At 41.8% G+C, this 24,550-nt stretch overlaps 3 protein-coding genes and 1 long non-coding RNA gene across 5 annotated transcripts; 1 reads left to right on the top strand and 3 right to left on the bottom strand.

Moving 5' to 3' along the window:
• Positions 1-515: 515 nt before the first annotated feature.
• On the bottom strand, positions 516-8,382 carry LOC136956106 (up-regulator of cell proliferation-like). Of its 2 annotated transcripts, none has more exons than XM_067249939.1 (8): positions 8,327-8,382; positions 8,054-8,116; positions 7,047-7,329; positions 6,818-6,854; positions 6,399-6,665; positions 6,002-6,271; positions 5,380-5,652; positions 516-666 (listed from the first exon to the last, which is right to left on the bottom strand). In XM_067249939.1, the coding sequence occupies exons 1-8, from the start codon at positions 8,350-8,352 to the stop codon at positions 596-598; spliced, it is 1,290 nt and encodes a 429-aa protein (XP_067106040.1). In that variant the 5' UTR covers positions 8,353-8,382; the 3' UTR covers positions 516-595. The 2 variants fall into 2 exon arrangements, with proteins under 2 accessions (XP_067106040.1, XP_067106039.1); XM_067249938.1 differs by having other exon boundaries at positions 516-4,634.
• A 2,955-nt stretch (positions 8,383-11,337) lies between these two features.
• On the bottom strand, positions 11,338-12,325 carry LOC136956129 (uncharacterized). The gene is made up of 3 exons (XR_010878213.1): positions 12,304-12,325; positions 11,562-11,654; positions 11,338-11,456 (listed from the first exon to the last, which is right to left on the bottom strand). It is a non-coding gene; the product is annotated as an uncharacterized lncRNA (long non-coding RNA).
• Positions 12,326-13,954: 1,629 nt separating this feature from the next.
• On the bottom strand, positions 13,955-19,650 carry LOC136956114 (C-type lectin domain family 10 member A-like). The gene is made up of 6 exons (XM_067249951.1): positions 19,377-19,650; positions 17,528-17,638; positions 16,224-16,691; positions 15,622-15,767; positions 15,345-15,448; positions 13,955-15,053 (listed from the first exon to the last, which is right to left on the bottom strand). Exons 1-6 carry the CDS (start codon positions 19,621-19,623, stop codon positions 14,879-14,881), a joined length of 1,251 nt encoding a protein of 416 aa, XP_067106052.1. The 5' UTR covers positions 19,624-19,650; the 3' UTR covers positions 13,955-14,878.
• A 2,600-nt stretch (positions 19,651-22,250) lies between these two features.
• On the top strand, positions 22,251-24,187 carry LOC136957010 (ribonuclease Y-like). Its single transcript, XM_067251098.1, has 4 exons — positions 22,251-22,365; positions 23,147-23,233; positions 23,514-23,851; positions 24,164-24,187. The coding sequence occupies exons 1-4, from the start codon at positions 22,296-22,298 to the stop codon at positions 24,185-24,187; spliced, it is 519 nt and encodes a 172-aa protein (XP_067107199.1). The 5' UTR covers positions 22,251-22,295.
• The last annotated feature ends 363 nt before the right edge of the window (positions 24,188-24,550 follow it).

The raw sequence follows: 24,550 nt of genomic DNA on the forward strand, positions 1-24,550 counted from the left end.
CATTTAACAATAAGCTTTCCACTGTTTTGATTTCCATTTCAGCTCCTTGATATGAAGTATTTCTATGTCATTAAATCCTGAATTAAAACATGTGGTACTCCTTAGTTCTCTACTTGTCTTTAGCTTCTGTAGCGGTCTGTGTTCTGGAGCTGCCTGTGTTCTGCAGCTGCCTGTGTTCTGCAGCTGCCTGTGTTCTGCAGCTGCCTGTGTTCTGCAGCTGCCTGTGTTCTGGAGCTGCCTGTGTTCTGGAGCTGCCTGTGTTCTGTAGCTGCCTGTGTTCTTCAGCTGCCTGTGTTCTGTAGCTGCCTGTGTTCTGCAGCTGCCTGTGTTCTGGAGTAGCCTGTGTTCTGCAGCTGCCTGTGTTCTGGACCTGCCAGTGTTCTGCAGCTGCCTGTGTTCTGGAGCTGCCTGTGTTCTGCAGCTGCCTGTGTTCTGGAGCAGCCTGTGTTCTGACAGACCGCCTGCTGACAACATGACAATGAAAAGGCACAAACACGTTGAGAAACAACTTACTTTAATGAGAAACTCATATGAATTGCTGTATTTTGAGCTGGCGCTGTTTTGTCTCTACTTGTTACTTAACAGGAACTTCAAACTATGATGCAAGCGGATACAAACTTTTAGATAGCGTTTCACACAGCAGTCTCTCCCAAACAAGCGCCTTGCCTGAAAAAATAGGAATCACATTGTTTTTAGATAAGAGTGTAATTACGTAAATGTATAGGTTATCATACACACTAAACAAATTAGAAGTCAAACAGTCTGTAAAAACATTTAGAGGCAAGGGAAACTAACTGGTGTTAGAAACTAACCTGATGTGATCAATGAAGACAATATTTTCTGTCCTATAATCAATGTGGTTACAATGAAAGATTAGAAAGAAGATTTTGATTTACTGAACCTGAAACTTTTATTCACGCCATCTCAATAATTGAAGTACCTAGCAAATTAATGATTCATGTTCAAAACCAATACATTCTGTTAAAACCAAAGTGTCAAATCTTAAACTTATTTGGATTGGCTGTGTTTGACCTAAATTCTTCCCCTGTGGAAATTCCTTTGGGAACTTCTAATCCTTTGTTTGTTAAACAAGTCTTTGAATCTTTTGAAAGACTCCTCCTTAGATTGTTCCAGATACTTGTGAGGGTCATTTTGTTTAATGTAGTCGTCATGCATCTTCTGAAAGGTTCGGGCAGCTTTGCCACAGATGTGAAGCTTTAGAAGAGTCTCACATTGGTCACCGAGTTGCAGCGTCTTTTCTTGTCGCAATCTCTGATCGACCATGTCCAGCAGGTCTTTGATGTATTTATCACTGTAGTTAGATTTGCTGTTTAGCTTTTGTTCCATGAAATCTTGACACTGTTTTAAAATGGTTTGACAAAGGTCTTGTTGCATTTTTCTCTGCCTGTCACTGTCCATGAACCTCATTGCTAACTTGGTCTTGTCCCAGATATTTCCTGATTTCATAACAAACTCTTGCGTTCCACAAGTTTTAAAGTCGGTTTTTAACAGCAACTTGTTGACCTGACTCCCTCTTGTAGACAAATTTCTTCTCAGCATAGAGGTGGCATCATCAGCAACATTTTTTTGGGGGGGGGTTTTGAAATGCATCTGAGATCTAAATTGTTTCCACATACTTTCAAATTCTTCTTTAAGTGACTCACTGGACTCAGTGTTATTCCCTCTGCATTTTTGCAGCATATCACGAACCTTCCTGTCAATTTCCTGTGCCAGTGATTGTTCAAGGTCATGTAATTCAGTCTTTCCCTCTTTGAGTTGAACAGCTTTCTGCAGTTGGCTTTTCATAGTGTCCTCTGTTTCTTGTCTTAACATATTGCTTCTGGTGATGAACTCCTCTCTATGTATTTCCAGAACATTGTTTTGGGCATCTTGTGTTTCAAGATACTTCTGTAGTTTGTTTTGGATTTCCTGTTCTGCCTTGGAAACCTTCTTGGATGCTTCCCTCAACAAGTCCTGCAGCATGCTGTTGAGGGACATTTGGGAATGTGGAGCACTCATGGAGAAATCCCTGATTTTATTTTGAGCAGGTACAATCCAGGATTGAATCTCTTTATCGAATGACCATTCCCAATCGATGTACTCATCTCTCAGTTTATTGTAGGCATCGGCGGTCCTGCTGTTTTTGAAAGTGAAGAGGAAATTCTCGTACATAACCATGCCCCACAAACTGTCAACGGACTTATTGAAATCTGTCAAATCTCCTCGCTTCCTGCTTTTTGCGAGATCTTGCAGCAGTTTCTTTTTGAAGTTGTACACAGCCTCACTGTAGCCAGAACTGACCGTAGCCATCGGGGGAGTCCCATGCCAGAGTCCTGGGATGTAGGTGTCTTTAGTGTCTGTATCATACTCCATAACGTCCGTGAACCTGGTGACATTCTCCTTTTTCTCCATCCGGGCTGCGAACAGCGTTACTTCGTCCAAATCTGACAACGTTTGTTTCTGTTCCCTTACGTGATAATCTGATGTCGCAGACACATTCTGGTGGACAAAGTGGCAGATGGGCTTCCTCTTTTCTTCCAGCAAGTCTTCCATCCTAATAAAGGCGTGGACCACGATCTGCAGGATGTCCTTCATCTCTGCAAGGTTCACCACGTTGATGTTGAAGATGGTGACGTCACTTAGTCCAATGACGAGGGTCGCTAGCTCGTTGTCGTGTTCGTAACTATCTGAAAGCTGGGCCAGTTCTGGGTCCTTAAGTCCTTCAGTGTCAATGACCATAACAAAGTCACACTCCAAGTCCTTCTTCTGTTCTGCGTCTACCTTAATGAGATGCATGAAAGCTCCTCTGGTGTTAAATCCACTGCTGACGGCGAACTTGACCCCAAACATGGTGTTTAGCAGAGTGGACTTTCCTGTGTTTTGTACCCCTAACACTGATACCACCTTGATTCTGCTTTTGGTTTCCACAAGACCATGAAGAGAAGTTAACACATCAGATATCCACCTCTGTGGTATGTTTGATGCATGTCCGTCCACAACCTCAATGGGAAAACCGTCTAGAAGCATCTGAGCACACAGTCTAGGAAGATTTTCCATCTTTTTCCTTTGAGGACTGTTCTCAGGAAGGCAGCAGGCTAATTCATACAACTGGCCTAACTCGCGAAGGAAGTGTTCAAGTCCCAAGGAACAATCTGAAATATGCCTATCCAAATCAGCAATTTCATCCTTTTTTTCAGTGCAAAGGTTTTTGTAACGTTTTCTTGAACCTGATAAATTCTGTCTTGAATGATCATCCAAATATATTCGCAGCCATTTGAAAAAATAGGATCTTTGAACAACCGGACTTGACATTCCTTGAACGAACATCTTCATAGCATCTGACATACCTTGACTTTGTTGTTCATTTCTCAGTTGTTCTTTTTGTGAACTCAATTGTCTTTTGTATGCTTGAATGTTTGTTTCGCCTGCTTTAAGAAGTCTACATTCCTCTTTCTCTAACTTGGAAAGCTCTTTCCAGACTTTTCCTTGTAGTGGTAGCTGTTCTTCTTTGAATTTAACAGTGTCTATAATTTTGTTGGTGATTCTTTCAGCCAAGGTCTTAGCTTCCTGACATTCAGGATTGTCTTCATCGACTACAATTCCAAACTGTGGAGCTATACTGGCCATCCCTTCCATTTTCATGTTGTTAGAACTTTTCTCTATGATCCTACCAATAGAAATCTGTAGCTTTCTCACAACTTCTTGATCATTGTGTGTCTTCCTTACAATCACATTTGTTGGATTGATGAACATTTTCTCTGTCTCAGAATTCACAACCAGAAGCAACTCTGCTTTTGGCTGTTTGCCTTTCAAAACATGGTAGGCAGCCTCTGAATTATCACAGAAAATGACAACTGCTGCAGACGTTTCACACAAGAACGAGAACTGTGTTTCCAAACGTCTAACGTCACCTCTCAGATTTGCCACAGCCATTGGATTACTAAACATGTCTGTATTGTTTTTACTTGGAAGGTACCAACTGATCTCAACCAACCCATCTGAAATCCTCCTTGGGACATCGCCACACTCCATCCCCTCATGAACAAACGTGTCATGGTACTGCTGAGGACTGCTTATTAACTTGTTAACAATCTGGGATTTGGACAGTCGATCTTCTCCTAGCCTGACAAAGGACACCATTGGTATATCAGCTTGTACAACTCTCTCCTCCGTTAAGAGCTTTGACTCTGCCTGTCTGGGTGGGAATTTCTTGATCAAGTCTCTCAAGGTCCAAAGCATCAGGGTGTTTTGTCGTGTGTCACAGTTCGGTAAGAGGAGAGGAACAGCAAACTGACACATGGACATTTTCAGAACCATCTCCTGCTGAAGGAAGCTATCTGAGCACAGAAACATGGCTGTTGTAAGGTCAACAGGATTAAAGGCAGTAATGTTTTCCAGTTTGTCATGACTGTCTCGCCCCGAACATGAGACACTGTGGCCAGACATTAAACATTTGACGACTCTGGCATTTGCATTTGCCAACATAAGATTCTTTAAAAAGGCCTCTGGTAGTGATGTAATTGGCTCATCTGAAGTAGTGTTTGAGTTTATCTCAAGGACAGTACTCAACGTAAGCTTGTGGTCATAATGTTCTTTCAGTCCTGTCTTGGACAACATCTCCCTGAGGCATGATCCTGGAAATTAATAAAAAAGGAAACATGCATTTGTTTTAAAAATCCTCATCTAATTTATCTCGATAACAAAATGCAATAACGTGACATTTTCATTTAAACTAAACACATTTTAAGGGTCTTGGGGGAGGGTTTTTAAGGTAAATCATTGTCTGTGTGGGACATTTGGAAGGGTCAGTAATGTTAACCCTCGTGCTGCCTTCGGGTCACATGACCCAAAGGTTCATAACGAACCATCGTTGTGTTTACCCAATTTTACCCAATACAAAAACAAATAAAAATAATTTTCTTTTAACCATTCCAATGTGGGGGGTCTGAGACAGCCCGACAGTTAAAAGAAAATGCTTCACTTTGTTTTTGTATGAGGTAAATTTGTCGCAATACGACGGTGGGTCACAATGACTGATGGGTCAGAATGACCCGAAGATAACACAAGGGTTAAATAGAATATTCTGAATAATTAATCTGCCCTTAGCTCATAGGGGTATGACCCATACTGTATATGGGTCAGATGGCTGAGCAGTTAGGGAGTCGGGCTATTAATCAGAAGGTTGTTGGTTCAATTCCCGTCCGTGCAAAATGACATTGTGTCCTTGGGCAAGGCACTTCACCCTACTTGCCTCGGGGAGAATGTCCCTGTACTTACTGTAAGTCGCTCTGGATAAGAGCGTCTGCTAAATGACTAAATGTAAATGTATATACATTGTATCTGGTAAATTAACTGGTGAAATAACTTTGTTCTGCTTACTTGTGCTGAAAGTATGTGACACGGGTTGACTCTTCAGTCCGCACTCTAAGACAGAGCAGACCCTGACAGAGTACTCAGAGGCAGGTCTCAGGTCAGAGAGAGTCATGCTGAGTGAGGAGGTGGTGATGGTGGTGAGTTGATCTGTTCCTGGACTCTGGTGAGAGACCTGGTACTGGAGTTGGGTCTGGTTCATTCCATCTGGCTGTTCCCAGCTCACAGTGGCTGATGTGGCGTCCACTGAGACAACTGTCAGCTTGTCTGGAGCAGGGACAGCTAGGGAGTGAACAAGATATATTTAGAAGTTAGAAATCAAGTGTCGATTATCCAATAATAATTCTACTTCAAGACAAACCAGAGTAGTTACATTAAAGAAATATTAGTATATTAAACATATATTCTACTGTTTTAAGTATTGTCATCTACATTGGGGGAAATGGTTTGGTGATGGAAGTAACACTACATTTTGAGGAACCCTTGCAGATGATCTGCAGCAACAATTTATATGAATAGTGGAGGACCATATGGGCAGTGGGCAGTTTGTTAATAGCTGATGTGTGTTTAGCTACAACAGTTGAGCATCAGAACAGCTCCAGACCACCAAATACCCAGAAGTATCACGTACTAGTGTAGATGGTCACAGAAGCAGGTTCACTTCGTTCCCCGTTGCTCAATACAGTACAGACTCCGACGGTGTACTGAGTCTCCGGCTGCAGGTCGGTCAGGGTTCTGCTGCTGTCTTCGGTGTGTACTGCCTGGGGCTCGGACCCTGGGCTGCTACAGGTGACCAGGAAACTCTGGGGAACGTGATCTATTCCTGGAGCCTTGGACCACTGGAGACGCAGCTGAGTGGCTTCACATTGTATCACTTTAATTTCTCGAGGAGCAGGAACCACTGTTGGGGGGGGGGGGAAGCTTGTTTTTTATTTATTTTTTATTTCTACAATCTGAAAGAATATAGAATTCTCTAAGATTACTCTTACCCACTGTTACTTTTCAAGACAATCTCAAGGTTACTGTACCTGTAGTTACTGTTGCAGAAACCCAGTCACTTTGGTTGCCATGGTCCCTCTCTGTGAAAACTTGGAACTCATACTTCTGACCAGATTGGAGTCCGGTTATTTCTACTTTGTACATGTCTTTCACTTTAAGGTTCTTCAGTTCTCCATCACCCTCCCAGGTCACTCTGAACATCCTGGATCCTTCCAGACCCTCAGGAGGTCCCCAGGTCAGAGTCACAGAGTCTGGCTTCACTGACAGGAAGCTGATCTCTCCAGGAGGGGGCAGCACTGACAAATAAATAATGATTGGGAAGAAAACAATGACGAGAAATATGGTCCATCCAAATGCACACAATATATAACAGCACATTTGATCAAATTATCTAAAAAGTAAAATAAATGATGGTCAGAGGTAAGAAAAACCAAACAGGCACACCTACCATCAAATGGTCTTTGGTGTCGCTCCTCATGCAAAGTCTTTTGCAACGTAAAGAGAGGAAGGACATTACTGTTAGTTGGTAGATAAAATGATGATGAACAAATACTTAAACCATATTATGGTCCACCTGAGGAAAAACACTTTTTGGGGGGTATAAAAATGTCCATCAAAATCCACAATTCACTCATAAATAAAACAACAAAAAATAAAACAAAGAAAATTGCTGCCACCTGTCTGTCAGATAGTCCAGTCTTGTGAAATACTTCATGTCCCCTGTGCTGTGTTGTAGAACACAGACTGCAGATCAGCATCTCGTCAGTCAAGCAGAACACCTCCAGGGGCCTGTCGTGTTCGCTGCAGAGTCGCTGGTGTCTCCCTACATCCACCAGGGAGTGGAGCTGGAGTTTAGGGACTCTGTAATGGTCCCTGACGTGGGTCTCACAGTAGGAGACCCTACAGGTCATACAGGTCTTCACAGCCTTGAGCTCTGAGCAGATGTCACACAGTATTTTTCTGATTGGAAATCGTAATCAGGAGAAAGACACACATTGAGACAGATTTTTATATTGCCTGATACTAATAATAATGCATTGCTTTACAATGTAGCACTATGAATGCAATATATATATGAAACATAGATATATCAGAATCAGAATTCGGTTTATTCGCCATGTATGTTAAACAAACATGGAATTTACTGTGGCAGGAAGGTGCATACAAACATATACGGATCTTAAATTAAGTTAAAAAAGAAAGTGCAATAGTTAAACTAATTCTAAGAACTAAACAATTTAAAAATAAATAATAGTTTATACATATTTAAATATAACTATGTATATAAATCTATTACATTTACATTTAGTCATTTAGCAGACGCTCTTATCCAGAGCGACTTACAGTAAGTACAGGGACAATCTCCCCGAGGCAAGTAGGGTGAAGTGCCTTGCCCAAGGACACAACGTCATTTGGCAGAGCCGGGAATCGAACCGGTAACCTTCAGATTACTAGCCCGACTCCCTAACCGCTCAGCCACCTGACTCCCTCATATATATATAAAATGTTATTTATATATAGATATTTTTTTTTATTGTATTGTGGTTTTATGAATTACACGTGGAAATACATGTAAAACGTTACCAATGAAAGACTAAAACTCAATATTTTCTTCAATCAAATATAAGCAAGCAATGAATAATGAATAATAAAATGGTAAGACAATCCAAAAAGTTTGACTTACCCTGTATTTTGTGAGTTATCAGATGATAAAGATGATACAGATACAGATAGCTTCAAACCTGGTCTGTAAACCATATTTTATGTTTTTGAAAAAAAGACATAAAAAATGTATAACTGTTCATATCGACCAACTTGGTAATAGTGGAATATACTGAAGACAAAATATTGTTTGTCGCAAGGGCTTGATTATGAAAATACTGTCCTACACCTTTGAAGAGATTCAGTTAACAGTATTCTTCTGGTTTAGGACATTAAAAGTAGAATAAAGTCTCACCCTGCTCCTTTGACACCAGAAGACATTTCTGATTTACAGCTTCCAGGAAACGCAGATGCATAACCAGAGCATACAGACCTGTAAATAACACATTAAATATAAATAAATTTCAACTGACATTTCAACATAGTTTGTGTTTTCTTGATAGTCACTACTGTTTTGCACTACTACAGGGCCTCATTTATTTTCCAAACATGTGGGACAAAGAGACAGTCTGGAGATGTTGAGCATGAGGGAAAATAGATTAAATGGATTTAAATGGAAGCTAAGTGTCTCATTAGGAACAGGGAAGAGAAAGGGAGGGAGTGTGAGTGGAGGCAGAGGACAGTCATAGGACAGTCATTCACAAAATCCAACTAAATTGTATAAGGATCACTGAAATATATTTGAATTCTTAGGGTAAAGAGATTTGGCGACATTTTCTAACAACATTTTATGTGTTAAACACCAATAAGGAAATTGTCAAACATTTGAAATTAGTTGTTTAGACTCCTCTGGGACCTCCAGTTTATATTTTACTTGATGAATTAGAATGATAGAATGCTCATTTTATAATGATAATGAAAGTAGGATAAAATCTCACCTTGAACCTTTGAAATCTAAAGGTATATCAACTGATTGAGTCTTCCAGTCAGATGTAAAACTTGATAACCTCCTGTAATCCATATGTCACTTTATTTTTATTTTTACATATACTAACCGTAGCTTGGTAGCAAAGTATATTTAGGTATATGTGCATTACTAGACAAATTATATTTGAAAATGGGTGAGAAACAAGTAAATAGTAAAAAAAAAAAAAAGATATTCTTCATATTTCATGGAGATAAAATCGACCAAATGTAATATGTGGTAAATATATTTCACAAGACAAAAAAATCACACACAAATAATTGTTTTTGCTAACATGTCAATCCATAGGTTATTTTACACAGTTCTACAGAGCTTGGCTATATGATTATCCTGCTAGAAAACACCTACAGGGCCTCATTCATGATGGAAATATGGGGGAAAGGAAGATCTGGGAAACAACTAGGAGAGGTCTAGAACCTCCCTGATTTGCAGATTCAAAATGCAACACAGTGACACCCTATGTACAAACATGATACTATTACCTGACACTCAACACCTCACACCCCCTTTATAATACCCAAATATGGGATAGGATCTTGCACTACTACATAAATAAGAAATAAAAACGTACTTCGCTTTGTGAAAATCCACATCCTCTGCTGGAGGCTCCATCGGCTCTTCCTCCATCTTTCTCCCTCCTCCTCCCTCCTTCTCTTGTGTCTGCTATAGGTTACAAATTCAACCTTTGGTTCCTGTAACCACAAGCCATAAAATCAACCTTCAGACTATCTGAGAGGAACAAATGGAATTATTTCACCTTGTAACCATGTCTGATAAGCCTTAAGAAGACACAGAGGTGATAACGGTACCCCTGTAAAATATTTAACGAGGATTCTTTACATTCAAACACAAAGTATTCTACAAGGTCTGCCAGGAATACGATTGTAATATAAATCAGAAGAAGCGTGAATGTTACAGAATTTAGTAGGTTGCTTAGTTTGTGTCAGTAGCATCAGATGATATCAAGAAAGTTTTTTTTTAAGTCCAACAAAGGACGATGCATTCATGTGTCAGTGTGTATAAATAACACACCTGAGACTGAAGCAGGAGTCTAGTCTTCAGTTACACACAAACCAGGACTGCAGTCTGCAGTACTGGTACTCAACTAGTTTTGAAGATATCGAATATGAAAATGTCAAAATCACCAACCTGAAAGAGTTACTCCTTGAAGAGGCACATGTGCTCACTGAACAACACTTTACTTCAATCTGAGGGAAGATTGAAGGTGTGGTGCTTTTTGCCCTTTGTCCTGGTAAACACAATATTATATTACCTTATGAGATGGCGCGTCAATGATTTATAGATCACTGATAGAACTGCCTGAAAACAAGTACTTAGTACATTATAAAAAAGGGACATTTGTTAATCAGAATACTCAGCCAGTTTTCAAACTCTGAATACTCTGTATGTCCTGATCACCATAAACAAAATGATTTTATTTCTATTAATAATAATAATAATTCATGCAGCATATTTGAGCTTGAGGACATTTTTTAACTGCACACTGTACAGTATTAATGGGCTGTTCTTACTGTACAGTATTAATGATCTGTTCTTACTGTACAGTATTAATGATCTGTTCTTACTGTACAGTATTAATGATCTGTTCTTAATCTACAGTATTAATGATCTGTTTTTACTTTACTACAGAAAAACAGACATGTTTCCCTCTCTGATCTTAAGGTGAGAAGACGAGTCATTTAGAAAGAGAAAGTAAAGATGGACACGGACCTACATCTGAGATTCAACATAAATCATTGAAATCATTGTCATTGTAAATCATTTGTCATTATTGGCTGTAAAAAAAGGTAGGAGACCTGGGTTACATTTAGTCATTTTAGCAGACGCTCTTATCCAGAGCGACTTACAGTAAGTACAGGGACATTCTCCCCGAGGCAAGTAGGGTGAAGTGCCTTGCCCAAGGACACAATGTCATTTTGCACGGCTGGGAATCGAACTGGCAACCTTCAGATTACTAGCCCGCTTCCCTCACCGCTCAGCCATCTGACCCCCCAGATGTTGACAGCTCAACCTTCCACACCAAGTCTGTGCAACTCTATGCACTTAGACAGTACAATTTACTTATACAGCAACGTAGACACACAACAACAAAAATAAGAACACATTTCTCTATGGGTACATTAAAGCATATCTTGTATAATGTATAGACATTACCAGACCACCATGAAATACAGCAATACAACCAGAGCATACAGGTGTTGCATCTTATTGACCACAAGACCTTCTATGGTGTCTCTCTATCTCTCTCTGTCATTGAGGTCTTAAAATTGGTCATCGGCTGGTCTCTTTCTGGGCAAATTAATATACTTACTCTGGAGATGGTCTCTCTCTTTGATCAGGCTGTCATACTTCATCTGGAGCTTTTTTCTCTCTCTGGTCAGGTTATCACTCTTGGCCTGGAGTTGGTCTCTCTCTCTGGTCAGGTTATCATACTTACTTTGGTGCTGGTCTCTCTCCACCACAGTCACTCTGGTTAGATCTAAAATATAAGTTTTTGTTTTTCTCACAGAGGTGGTATATTACCATAATATAAGAATTATGTTACATCCTACGATTGTGTGAAAATTGTTCAAGAGAAACTTACGGGAGAGTTCCACTCCTATGACCCCAGCCAGCAGGAGAACACACAGCAGCACCAGACACACTGCTGCAGCTTTATAGGTTCTCCTCTCTGAAACTGTGGACACAGTGTTTAAAAAAAAAGCATGTTCGTGTTGCCTGCATGTATATCCAACCCTACATGTTTGATATTTATGACTTGAAATCCTACAGTGGGAAAGGAACAGCTTGGAATTTTGAGCATAGACCCACAATAGCCAATGAGCGCGAACTGACTGAGAAAGCGTCACTAAACATACTGGAACACGGCCAACAATGAGACAAAAGCTCCATTTGGGGTCAGATGGCTGAGTGGTTAGGGAATCGGGCTACCAATCAGGAGGTTGCCGGTTTGATTCTGGCCGTGAAAAATGACGTTGTGTCCTTGGGCAAGGCACTTTACCCTACTTGCCTCGGGGGGGGAATGTCCCTGTACTTACTGTAAGTCGCTCTGGATAAGAGCGTCTGCTAAATGACTATATGTAATTTGGTGGACAGGAAAAAGGGAGGATACGTTTGTTGAATGATGGCAATGTGCTGTACTTGTGTTTTTCACCTGTGTGATTTGGCTTGGTGTGGCTGTCATTAGTAATGTTTCATTAGTGAGCCTCAGCTGGTCTGGCTGCGGTTGGGGCCGAGGGTGATTGTGTGCGTGTACGCACGCAATCCTGTGTGAACGCGAGTTGTGTTTCTGTCTGTGTGTGTCGGTTTCATTAGAAATGTCCCACCTGCCATGTGTCTGTCTGTGAGTCTCGACCACACGAGGCCTGAAACCCAGAAACAGCATCACAGGAAACTGTGGGTGAGAGTGAGCCTGCCTTCTCAGACAATTCAACTACAGTAGCGCATCTAGTGACCCATACACAACTTTCCTTCCTTCTTTCCTTGGAAAATTTGCGATCTGATGTGTAATTGTGATTCCCAACATTTGGGTAGGGGACCTCATGGTCGGGCTGGAGTGTCAACAAGGAAGGAAGGAAACTCAGAAAGTAGTTACTAGAACTAGTTACTAGAAAACCTAAAAATGAGAAATACGCATTGATGCCACAAACACATATACTTGTATTGTGTGTGTGTGTTTGTATGTATGTATGTACAGTCAGGTCCATAAATATTTGGACATTGACACAATTTTCATAATTTTGGCTCTGTATACCACCACAATGGATTTGAAATGAACCAATCAAGATGTGCTTTAAGTGCAGACTTTCAGCTTTAATTTCAGGGTATTTACATCCAAATCAGGTGAACGGTGTAAGAACAACAACACATTTTATATGTGGCCCCCCCCTTTTAAAGGGACCAAAAGTAATTGGACAATTGGCTGCTCAGCTGTGTGTGTATGTATGTGTGTGTGTATGTGTATGTATGTGTGTTGCACAATACTGTTGTCTGGGCTGCGTTGACCCTGCTTGCGCGACACACCCTTGACATTGGCATACAAGTTCTCCTCCTTCTTCCCCATAATCCTTCGCTGTCCACAGAACCACACTGCTCAACCTCCTCACTCTGTCTTGACCAGGTTAAATCTCCACAAAATGATATTCCATTCACCTGACTTAAAGCCCACGGTCCTACAGTCCACAACCACACTATGTTCCAAGTAGCTCTGCTACAGTACTGGACTGCTCTGGTTCATATATATATATATAGATAAACATCTGTACTCTGTTCTGTTCTACAGTTAACCAGCTACTCTGCTCTCCATACGTCTCTGCTCTTAACTTCCCCTTTCTCTCGACTTTGATGCCTAATGGTGACACCCATCAGTGACCGTCAGGAGAGCTGTGGAGAGTGTGTGTGGTTATGATGGGTTGAAGCAGGGGGTTGTGGGTAATAGAGGGGGTGGGGTAAAATGAGGTGGGAACAGGAAGACAATGTCAACCTAACTTCTGAGAGATTGTCTGTTGTGGATTGTGTTCCACCAGCAAATAGACTGAGGTACCTGGCTGTTTAGTTAATATTATTCTGGTACAGTTGACTGGGACCGACACTACGAACTACTTTTGGTGGAAGTCTCATTCACTCTTCTGTGAAACTGGTGAAAAAATATTTGAGTGTTAGTCATTAAACTCTCAGTTATGGATAAGTATTGAACTTATGTGATTATGGTTAAGTATTAAACTTGTGTGTTTAGGGTTTGATTGCTGCACTTGCATGATTATGGTTAGGTATTAAACGTGTGTGTAAAGGTTTGATTGTGGTTCTGGTTAATGTAACAAGATGAGGTGTTGAAGACCACAGAAAGTACCAGAGGCTCAGGACAAATGATTCCTCTTTATTAAAATGTTGTTTGTTCCAAAAGATATTTTCAAAACAAAGAATGTTAACCAGAAAAAAAAGTACAAAACAAATATAAACTTAAAGACAAACAACTGGTGGAAAACAAGCATTAACAGTATTTAGAAGACATTATTGCACTGCTGAAATAGGCATCAAACTCAGGTTACCTCTCCCATAGACTGACCCTTATCTACCAAGAAAGGGCGGGTACGTTTGCACTGTATCAGGTGAGCTACAATGACACCTGTACGAAGCAAACAAGTACATTTTCTATAAACAGGTTAGCAGTCCAATGCAAGAATTAAACTTAACATTGTATTTTTATTTACATTTAGTAATTTAGCAGACGCTCTTATCCAGAGCGACTTACAGTAAGTACAGGGACATTCCCCCCAAGGCAAGTAGGGTGAAGTGCCTTGCCCAAGGACACAATGTCATTTCGCACGGCCAGGAATCGAACTGGCAACCTTCAGACTACTAGCCCGATTCCCTAACCGCTCAGCCACCAGACTCCCTGTTTATTTTTACTTTACTTTTAAATGTCTTCTATTCGACCTCAATGACCGGTCACAGACTTTGTGACGTAACCTCAGCGTTAGTCGTCGTTGACGACGACTTGCAGTCAGGTAGTCAGTATTTCCCACACTGCCCCAGAGTCACTGAGCAGGGTCTGGTACACGGCTGATGTCATAGAGACACACTGAAATGCAGGGTCAATGAGGAGTCCAGACAACATGACCAAAGGACTTTTATTTCAGAAATAACTTATAAGAAAACCAAGCTGTGTGGTAGATAATAAGCTCAACTAACTAATAGAAATGTTTCTAGGTAGCTATATAAAGATTAAGCTTATGTAACTCATTATTACATAATTTCCTATATTAGCCAATAGGAAGTGAAAGCTCATTGTCACAGTTATTTCAATCATGCAGCTATGACAGGTGTTATTGACAAGAAAATAATGTAGCTAGAAAATGTAATGCATAGAAAAATGTATTATGCATTGAAAACCCACAGTTGTTAGATCATTCTCTCACAGACCCAGAAATTATCAGAATCACATTTTTTATCATTCCATGTTGTGGGAGGAGGAGCACTTGGATGTCGAGGAGCTGTGTAGTATATCTCAACACAGTCCTCACCAACACTGCCTGGTGTGTTGGGGTCATTATCAGGCTGAGGGCCGAACCAGTACCTGCAGGGTTAAATAACAACACACAACCAGACAGTCACACACTGAGCTCCACATCTGGGTCATACAGTGTAAGAAACCATTCTGTATCAGAGTTGTATATGTTAGTACTGTATATTTCTCATATAGCTTGATGTTGATGTTAATGTGATTGGTTGAGCCTTTCTGGAGGGGTTTAATGGGCTGATGCTGCTGGTTCTAATGCCCCAGACAAAGTCAATCAAGCAAAAATAGCTAAATGTATAACATTTACAAATAGTTTGTTTTCAGTCAGTTGTAGAGTAGTTCTCTTACTTGGGTGTGGTCAGTGGAGTTCCGTCCACCCAGATAAAGTTCCCTTCTGTTACTGTGTCAGTTAGACCGATCCACACTCTCTTGGTGAGGTTATTGAGGAATTCCTGTCATGGAGGAGGATTAAGAAGAGTTTTATTACCCTGATCAAATTAGACCCTGTACATTTATGTTGTTCTCAGTCTCTTACTTTCCCTCTCTCTCTCTCTCTCTCTCTCTCTCTCTCTCTCTCTCTCTCTCTCTCTCTCTCTCTCTCTCTCTCTCTCTCTCTCTCTCTCACCTGTTCCTTTGGGCTGTTTATGATCACCAGGTCTGCTCCTCTGTCTCTACAGTCCTGTCTGCTTTCAGTCCAGTTTTTCTGCTCAGTAGAGACGTAGTAAAAGCTGCAGCCTGTCTGCGTCCAGCCAGCAAAACAGGAAGTGACATCTGAAAACACAACAATTAGAGAACATGTCCTACTGACTTGGCTCCATCCCTTGGTCTCTCCCACGTATTCGAGAGAGAGACCAGCAGAGTGCTCACTGCACCTGCATCGTCAGGATGTCTGTGATGTAACTACGTTTTCGGACCCCTTCATTTTAGCGCATTTTATATTGTTGAGTTTTTGAAAACAAAGAAATGATTTCTTGAGTTTGGTGTGGAAACACATTTAAATGTATTAAATATATATTCAGACTGTATTCTATTATTTTTTATTTCAATGTCTCTTTAGCCCAGCATTTATAGAAAAACATTATACATTAATGCACAGTTATAAAAGTTTCATATGTGTGACTTTAATTTGTAGTTTATATCACAACTAGATGTTGTAAGGCCGAATACGTGACGATAGCATTGCTCTGTTATAAATGGACAATATGTTTAAAACAACACAAAACTTACTGCGTAGCCTTTTCTTAAGTTCATCTTTCTCTCTGGTCAGGTTAGTGTTAATGGTGTTCAGCTGGTCTCTCTCTGTGGTCAGGATGGTGTTACTGGTGTTAAGCTGGTCTCTCTCTCTGGTCAGGTTAGTGTTAATGGTGTTCAGCCGGTCTCTCTCTCTGGTCAGGTTAGTGTTAATGGTCTGTAACTGGTCTCGCTCTCTGGTCACGTTGGTGTAACTGGTCTGCAACTGGTCTCTCTCTCTGGTCAGGTTAGTGTTAATGGTCTGTAACTGGTCTCGCTCTCTGGTCACATTGGTGTAACTGGTCTGTAACTGGTCTCTCTCTCTAGTCAGATTGGCGTAATTGGTGTTCAGCTGGTCTCTCAGGCGGGTCATGTTACTGTAACTGATCAGTAAGTGGTCTCTTTCTTGAGTCACATTTATGTATTTGGATTGTAGTTGGTCTCTCTCATTCTCTCTGAATTGATCTTATTTAATAGGAAAGAAAACAGCAAGTAAGACTACATAGACCATGTTATATTCATCAATATAGTTTAGTTTTTTTAAACAAAGATTATTCAACAACACTTTCCATTTAGGTTACATTAACTACCAAGTAACTAAATAGCAATACAGTAAGAACATTGTAGGAACATTGGAATTTCGATGTCATTAAATGGTGTTAAACGTTAGTGGTCTAGGGATCACTGTGTAAGAAGTCCCAGTGTGGGGGAGGGGTGTTAATGGGTGAGTGGATGTTGTAAAGGGACAGTTGAAGGTCTTAACAAAACAAGATCAGTGTTAACATCCACTTAGCCCTGGGAAACCTCCTCCATGCCAAGTTTCACTTGTGTAATAACTTGTACCACTAAACTGTAATGATATGTAACTGCACTGCAGCTTTTAAGAACCCACAATGTTTTTATACGCTATAGTTTAACTTTTAAACTGTAAAATGTAAACGGAAGTTAATGCAACCTTAATGTAAAGTGTGGCAGACTGTTCTATATCAGTTAAAAACAATGTTTTTTTAAACCTGAGTTTTTACTGAGGTCAGGGAAGCTTGTACACTTTTGTACAAAAGTTCTACATTTTAAATTAAGAACTACAAGTCCCATAATCCAATCGGATTAAGTGCTTTGTTTGTAATGGACTACAACACCAAGAAGTGAACATCATCATGATTATACAACTTTAATAATGAACTCAATTACAAAAACGATACTTATTAATCATTGTAACTATCGTCATGAAATAGCTTTAAATTGCTTTCACTACACACAAAATAAATCGTTGTGTGATGTTTTAAAACAGATATACTCACTGTATAATATTCCCAGGGCTGTGAACGCGGCCAGCAGAAGAGCACACAGCAGCGCTAGACACACAGCTACAGCTCTGGAGATGCTCCTCTTCGAACCCCCACAACGTAAAGCTTTGCACACACACACAGAATTTATTTTTTCCAACCTTTACAAACCTTTAAAAAAAACAATTCACGCACAGTGAAAGGAAAGCATAGAAGGAAAGGGAAGAGGAGAACAGAGAAGCCTAAAACATACTAGAGTAAAGCAGAGCAGAGTTTAGTAGAGTCCTCATCAAGTACTCTCATCAATGCAAACCTATTTTAGAAAAAAACCCTAAAATATTTCTTCAACTTTTAGAAAAAAAATCGAACATTTTTTTCCACACACAGTGAAAGGAGAGGAGAGCGGAGGAGAGAACAGATAAGCCTAAAACAGAGTAGAGAAAAACAGCAGAGTACAGTAGAGTGCTCATAAATTGCTCATCAATGATGTAAACTTTTTTTTATCGATTTTTTTTTTTTAAGCTTTCAAAACTTTTTGTTCCAAAATATTTTCTAACCTTTCAAAACGTTTGTTATGTTTTTTTCACCCTCCGCGTCATACACGAACGTTTCCTTTTTTCCGCTTCAAATACAACATTTGAGAGACACAGTTTCAGCCAGGATTGTCATATCCGCGGTTTTCTAGCCAAATTGGGCTACTTTGAAAACTGTGTCGCAGGTGAAAATGTATATTGGTCGCGGGTGGCGGGTTTTTGGGCTACTTCTAAACCTCATGCGGCCGTCGCATTTCTGCCCCGTGGTGACCTGCGCTGGGAGAGAGGGAAACAGCACGGATGGGGAAAGTGTCTGGGGAGAGCGACCAACCAGTAAGAGTTCTTAACCTACACACACTACTTTTAGTAATGTCTCCTCACTTTCATAAAGTAATTGTTGCTTGGTGGTGACAGGAAGCGGCATGATTAAATCATTTTCTGTAATGAACCAATGAAACGTGAGAATAACAGAAAACAAGGAAAATATTAATCCACCAGTCATTTTTACAGCTGGCTTAAGGCTGCCTTAACCGGTCCCAGCTGCCTTAAGGCTGCCTTAACCGGTCCCAGCTGGCTTAAGGCTGCCTTAACCGGTCCCAGCTGCCTTAAGGCTGCCTTAACCGGTCCCAGCTGCCTTAAGGCTGCCTTAACCGGTCCCAGCTGGCTTCCCCTGATGAGGGAGCTCACAAGGGCAGGACGGAAGGACGGAGAAGCAGCCAGAGAGGAGACGAAGTAGGAGAGACATTTACAACGGTCAGGGCCGCCGACCAAATAAACAAACTAAACATAAATTAGTGCTTCCGCATTTGGTTCGGGACTCTGTCACTCTGTCATGTCACAAAAAAATTGTAAAAAAAAAGAAATGTTTTACTCAATCTCCGCTGCCTCTCTCATGTAAGATGTATCTGCAGAATTCTGCATGTAGAGATTCTGTTGGGTGTTTGTCCCAGCAGGTATAGCTATGATTCTCTCTCTCTCTCTCTCTCTCTCTCTCTCTCTCTCTCTCTCTCTCTCTCTCTCTGTCTCTCTGTCTCTCTGTCTCTCTCTCTGTCTCTCTGTCTCTCTCTCTCTTTACGGTATGAGTGAGTAAAAGCCCTTAGGGGCACACCCTAGTCTGGTCTCCTCAGCCTTGTCACAGCTGATGACAGCTTTAAGATGGTGTCTATCCAATCAGACGCCAGTACTGTAGTCATTCATTTTTAACACATTTCTTCTTTCATCCTTCCATCCCACCAGTATTTAACCAAATACGTCATGGCCATCGTGTGGTAAACACGGAGCTGCAGACTGTCAGCCCCCCACGCATCTCTAGTGTGCGTGTGCGTGTTTACCTGGTCCTGGTCCTGGTTGTGGTCCTGGTTCTGGTTCTGGTCCTGGGTCAGGGGTTGTGGGTTCTGTGACTTTGCTGGGTTCGGCATTCTGTTGTTGAAGTTCTTTTGGCTTTCTGTCAACGTAAGAATAAAGACATGTCTCTTCCTTGTCGAGATCCGGAACTTTCTCCGTCTTCAGTCCTCTGTCTTCGCTGCTCTCTGACGTGAAGTTCACGTTCTCGTAACAGACGTCTCCGCTCATCTCCATGACCGGGTCTATTCTGACCCCTCTCTCTGCTCTGCGTCCAGATCTGAGAGGCGCTGCATGTTCGTGGGGCTATTAAATGTCCCCTCACGAGGAACTTTCATTTTTAGGAAGCTCCGCGAGAGGAACACACTCAAACAATGGACACAGACACGTTACAGTGCAAGCTTCAACATAAAAAAAATAAATTCTAAATGTATTTGTATAAACCTTTTTACAAGCAGTGTCACAGAGGGCTTCACATACGCCCATAGAACCGCCCCTCTCAACCAACCTCAACCCTCAAGGAAGACAAGGAAAAACTTCCAGAAAAACTCACTAGAGGACCTGGTAATTAAGATTTCCCATTGCAGAGGACGTTCCTCCTACAGGAGAGGAATTCAGCCATTGCAGGGACGTATGCTTGACCTGCAGAGAGCATAGAGTGTGTACAGTATTTATGTGTATCATTGCCATACCTGTGGAATTATGCATTAATATTATATTGAGATGATGCAGCTTTGGCACTGTGCCATTGCTTGGCACGAATCACAAACACTGTTAGCTGTTACAGTAACAGTGATCATCTGGTACTTGATTGTGTACTGCACTTCTGATGTGCACTATTGGGTAAGTGTCTGCCAAGTGAACACATGTAAATGTGCTCCTTGTTATCTGAGCTGGCAGGGGTGTTTGCTTTTCAACACCTAATAAGGCCACATAGATGACAAATATGAACATGATGCCGCTTTTGTGTGACCTTACTTCACATGTGACCTAACTTACATGTACTAATCGGTGTGCTTGTTTAAGCTGGGCAGGTTTTATTTTTTCAATAACCTATGAATGTTCCGCATTGGTTACAATCGTTTGTTTGCATTTCCCTATATTTCAGTGATTGTTTGCCAACAACTTCCCTTTGGCATGATCAGCATCGCTACGTAGTGTGTGTAGTTCTCCTTTTGGCTTAGTCTCCACCTCCAAGGCTCCATCATCCCAGACTGCAGGCTGCGACACCCTGTGGGATTAACATTGCCAGAATGACTGGGTGGAGGGGGAGGGTGGGGGGAGGGAGGGGGAGGGAGGGGGGGGAGGGGGAGGAGGGGGAGTGAAGTACCAATATTTTTCAATTGGAAGATAATTGTGTTGTAATGGTGGTGTGGTGGAAGGGGGGAGGGTTGTGTGTGTGTGTTAATGCAATTTTAAAACCTGTGTAACTTTACTCTGTTGCAAGTTGAAACCAGATGTTAAAGTAACACGCACACACCCACCACACACACACACACTACACACACACACACACACACACTACAATCAGAACCTGTCCAGCGTGGACCTCCTTATGTCTCCTCCTTGTGTTTGTGACGGTATGTGTGTGTTGTGTGTGTTTGTGACGGTATGTGTGTGTTGTGTGTGTTTGTGACGGTATGTGTGTGTTTGTGACGGTATGTGTGTGTTGTGTGTGTTTGTGATGGTATGCGTGTGTTGTGTGTGTTTGTGACGGTATGTGTGTGTTGTGTGTGTGTTTATGACGGTATGTGTGTGTTGTGTGTGTTTGTGATGGTATGTGTGTGTTGTGTGTGTTTGTGACGGTATGTGTGTGTTGTGTGTGTGTTTATGACGGTATGTGTGTGTTGTGTGTTTTTGTGACGGTATGTGTGTGTTGTGTGTGTTTGTGACGGTATGTGTGTGTTGTGTGTGTGTTTGTGATGGTATGTGTGTGTTGTGTGTGTTTGTGACGGTATGTGTGTGTTGTGTGTGTTTGTGACGGTTATGTGTGTGTTGTGTGTGTGTTTGTGACGGTATGTGTGTGTTGTGTGTGTTTGTGACGGTATGTGTTTGTTGTGTGTGTTTGTGACGGTATGTGTGTGTTGTGTGTGTTTGTGATGGTATGTGTTTGTTGTGTGTGTGTTGTGTGTGTGTGTTGTGTGTGTTTGTGACGGTATGTGTTTGTTGTGTGTGTTTGTGTTGGTATGTGTGTGTTGTGTGTGTTTGTGATGGTATGTGTTTGTTGTGTGTGTGTGTGTTGTGTGTGTATGTGACGGTATGTGTTTGTTGTGTGTGTTTGTGACGGTATGTGTTTGTTGTGTGTGTTTGTGACGGTATGTGTTTGTTGTGTGTGTTTGTGATGGTATGTGTGTGTTGTGTGTGTTTGTTGTGTGTGTGTGTTGTGTGTGTGTGTGTGATGGTATGTGTTTGTTGTGTGTGTTGTGTGTGTGTGTGTTGTGTGTGTTTGTGACGGCTCTCTAGATGCAGCCGTCTTGGTGGTGCCGGCGGTGGATGAGGAGCTTCCTGATTGGCTGTTCTGGTCGGTGGTCCAGCACTGATATGGGGACGTGGGTACAAAAGCAGATTCCAGTGTGATTGCAGAACGAGAGGGAAGTGCACCAACACTTGAGGAGGAAGTCATCAGAAGAGGTGACGCCTTGACTGTCAGTAAGCTGAGGAGGAGGAAGAAGGATTGAGGCCTGGACACACTGAGATCACAGACAGACAGACAGACAGAACAGGAAGAGAAACAGGGGAAGAACAGACTGACGGACACGCAGGAAAGACAGAGAGAGAGAGCGAGGGAGAGAGAGTGAGGGAGAGAGAGCGAGGGACAGAGAGTGAGGGAGAGAGAGCGAGGGTGAGAGAGCGAGGGTGAGAGAGTGAGGGAGAGAGAGTGAGGGAGAGAGAGCGAGGGAGGAGAGGAGATGGCCGAATACTTAAACCAGAGGGTCGTTGAGGATGGCGGGAGACAGAAAGATGGAGAGATGCAGAATGGTGAGATGTTCCCCAAGCCTGCCTGGAGTCCATTCACCTGGACTTCAGTCGACTAGGGAAAACTAATATAAAACGACTGACTTAATTTGCCTCCTGTGATTTATAGAATTGTTACATCCGATTGAAGTTGTATTTAGTAATGGAATTTCCAGTGAATTAACTGGATTTCCCAAAAATGTTGTAGTATGTACGGGGAACTCCAGTTTGTACAGACACACACACAGGTGCTTGCACACACACACACACACACACGGTAAAGTAATTACTGGCAAGGACTAATAATATAAATATGTATCTTTCATTTCACGGTATTGTGAATCCCAGGTGTGTCAGACAGTAATATGAATCACTGTTTCTCTAGAACCCTTCCATACATCCCCTTGTACCACACTGGTACAATGGATAAATATTGTACCAGTGTACCAGAACTACATGCTCTTATGGTTCTTCCCTTTGGCACTTACTTTGGTTGTTCACAATGTGTGCTTCATGTTTTGGCTACTCGCGATGTTTTTTGGCTATCTTGTTGTTATGATCAGTGACCTATGCACTTTGTAAAGCTCTCTCTTGGAAGTCGCTTTGGATAAAAGCGTCTGCTAAATGAATAAATGTAAATGTAAATATTTGTGCTGATTAACCACAAATGCCAGTTCCCTAACACATCTCATGATGTAATGTTGTGTTTAACACATCTCATGGTGTAATGTTGTGTTTAACACATCTCATGGTGTAATGTTGTGTTTAACACATCTCATGGTGTAATGTTGTGTTTGTCCTGCAGGGATCAGACTGTGCAGGATCGTAGCAGTGAGCTTTGGGCTGCTGTGTGTCTTACAAGTCACTCTCAACATCTCCCTACGCTTGGCTGGTAAGTGCTGTCTGTGTGTGTGTGTGTGTGTGTGTGTGTCTATTATAGTGAGAGAGTGCGTGTCTGTTTTAGTGAGAGTGTGTGTGTGTGTGTGTCCACCGTGTGTTTTCACTGGATAACATCCCAGACTGAGATTTTGGGGGTTAAATTATACGTAAACACAACAACAACCTCTCGTAGTTCCCTCTGTGGGTTGTTGGGTGCTGTGTGGGGTATTGCACACATGAGGAAGTCAGACATGCAGAACCACAGCTTCTGTTTCCTCTCTTGGCAAATTCAGACAGGGAGAGAGATCAGTCAGCCATCAACCAAACCCAGCCGGAAAGAAGAGGCCAGGATGATACCTGCAAGGACCAGCTGGCCCTGGAGAGAGACCAGGTGAGGGCGGAGAGAGACCAGCTGGAGGCAGAAAGAGTCCAGCTGAACACGGAGAGAGATCAGCTGAAGATGGAGAGAGACCAGGTGAAGATGGAGAGAGACCAGCTGAACAGGGAGAGAGACCAGCTGAACAGGGAGAGAGACCAGCTGAACAGGGAGAGAGACCATCTGAACAGGGAGAGAGACCAGCTGGGGGCCAACTGCACCAGCATCGCCCCCCTGTCAGGAAACCAGACCAGGGTGAGAGACAGAGGCGTTGTACTAGGGCCCCTATTCATATCCCTTTTTTTCTTTCAAGCTTTCTGCGCATAATGCACTACTAGGCTATAGAAACCCCCTAGAAATCCCCTTACTTAACCCACTATACAATAGTTCAAATTTTTTTTGCATTCATTTGAGCACAAAAAAGAGAGAGAGAGAGAGAGAGAGAGAGAGAGAGAGAGAGAGAGAGAGAGAGAGAGAGAGAGAGAATCATAGCTATACCTGCTGGGACAAACACCCAACAGAATCTCTACATGCAGAATTCTGCAGATACATCTTACATGTTCACAGAAAGACGCCAACAAATGCACGTAGAGCAGAATTAGGCAGATACCCAATGATAATTAATATCAAAAAGAGAGCCCTAAACTTCTTCAATCACTTTCAATCCAGCCCTCTAGACACCCTCCATTCCAAAGCCCTCCAGCCCCACAATGTAGGTTACTTTACATTGTGTAAAGTAACCTACCTGGAACATTGGAAAGAAGAAACTAAAAGCCAAAGTCGATTAGAATGTTATCTAGCCTTAGAAAGAGATTATAAACTGCCAGAATATCTCTATACTGTCAGAGATAGAAAGCAGAGACAGATCCTAACCAAGTACAGGCTCAGTGACCACCAATTGGCAATTGAAACAGGACGACACAAAAAATCATGGCAACCAAAAGAAAACAGAAT

Source organism: Osmerus mordax, chromosome 14 (genome assembly GCF_038355195.1).
Source record: "Osmerus mordax isolate fOsmMor3 chromosome 14, fOsmMor3.pri, whole genome shotgun sequence".
Taxonomy (NCBI): domain Eukaryota; kingdom Metazoa; phylum Chordata; class Actinopteri; order Osmeriformes; family Osmeridae; genus Osmerus; species Osmerus mordax.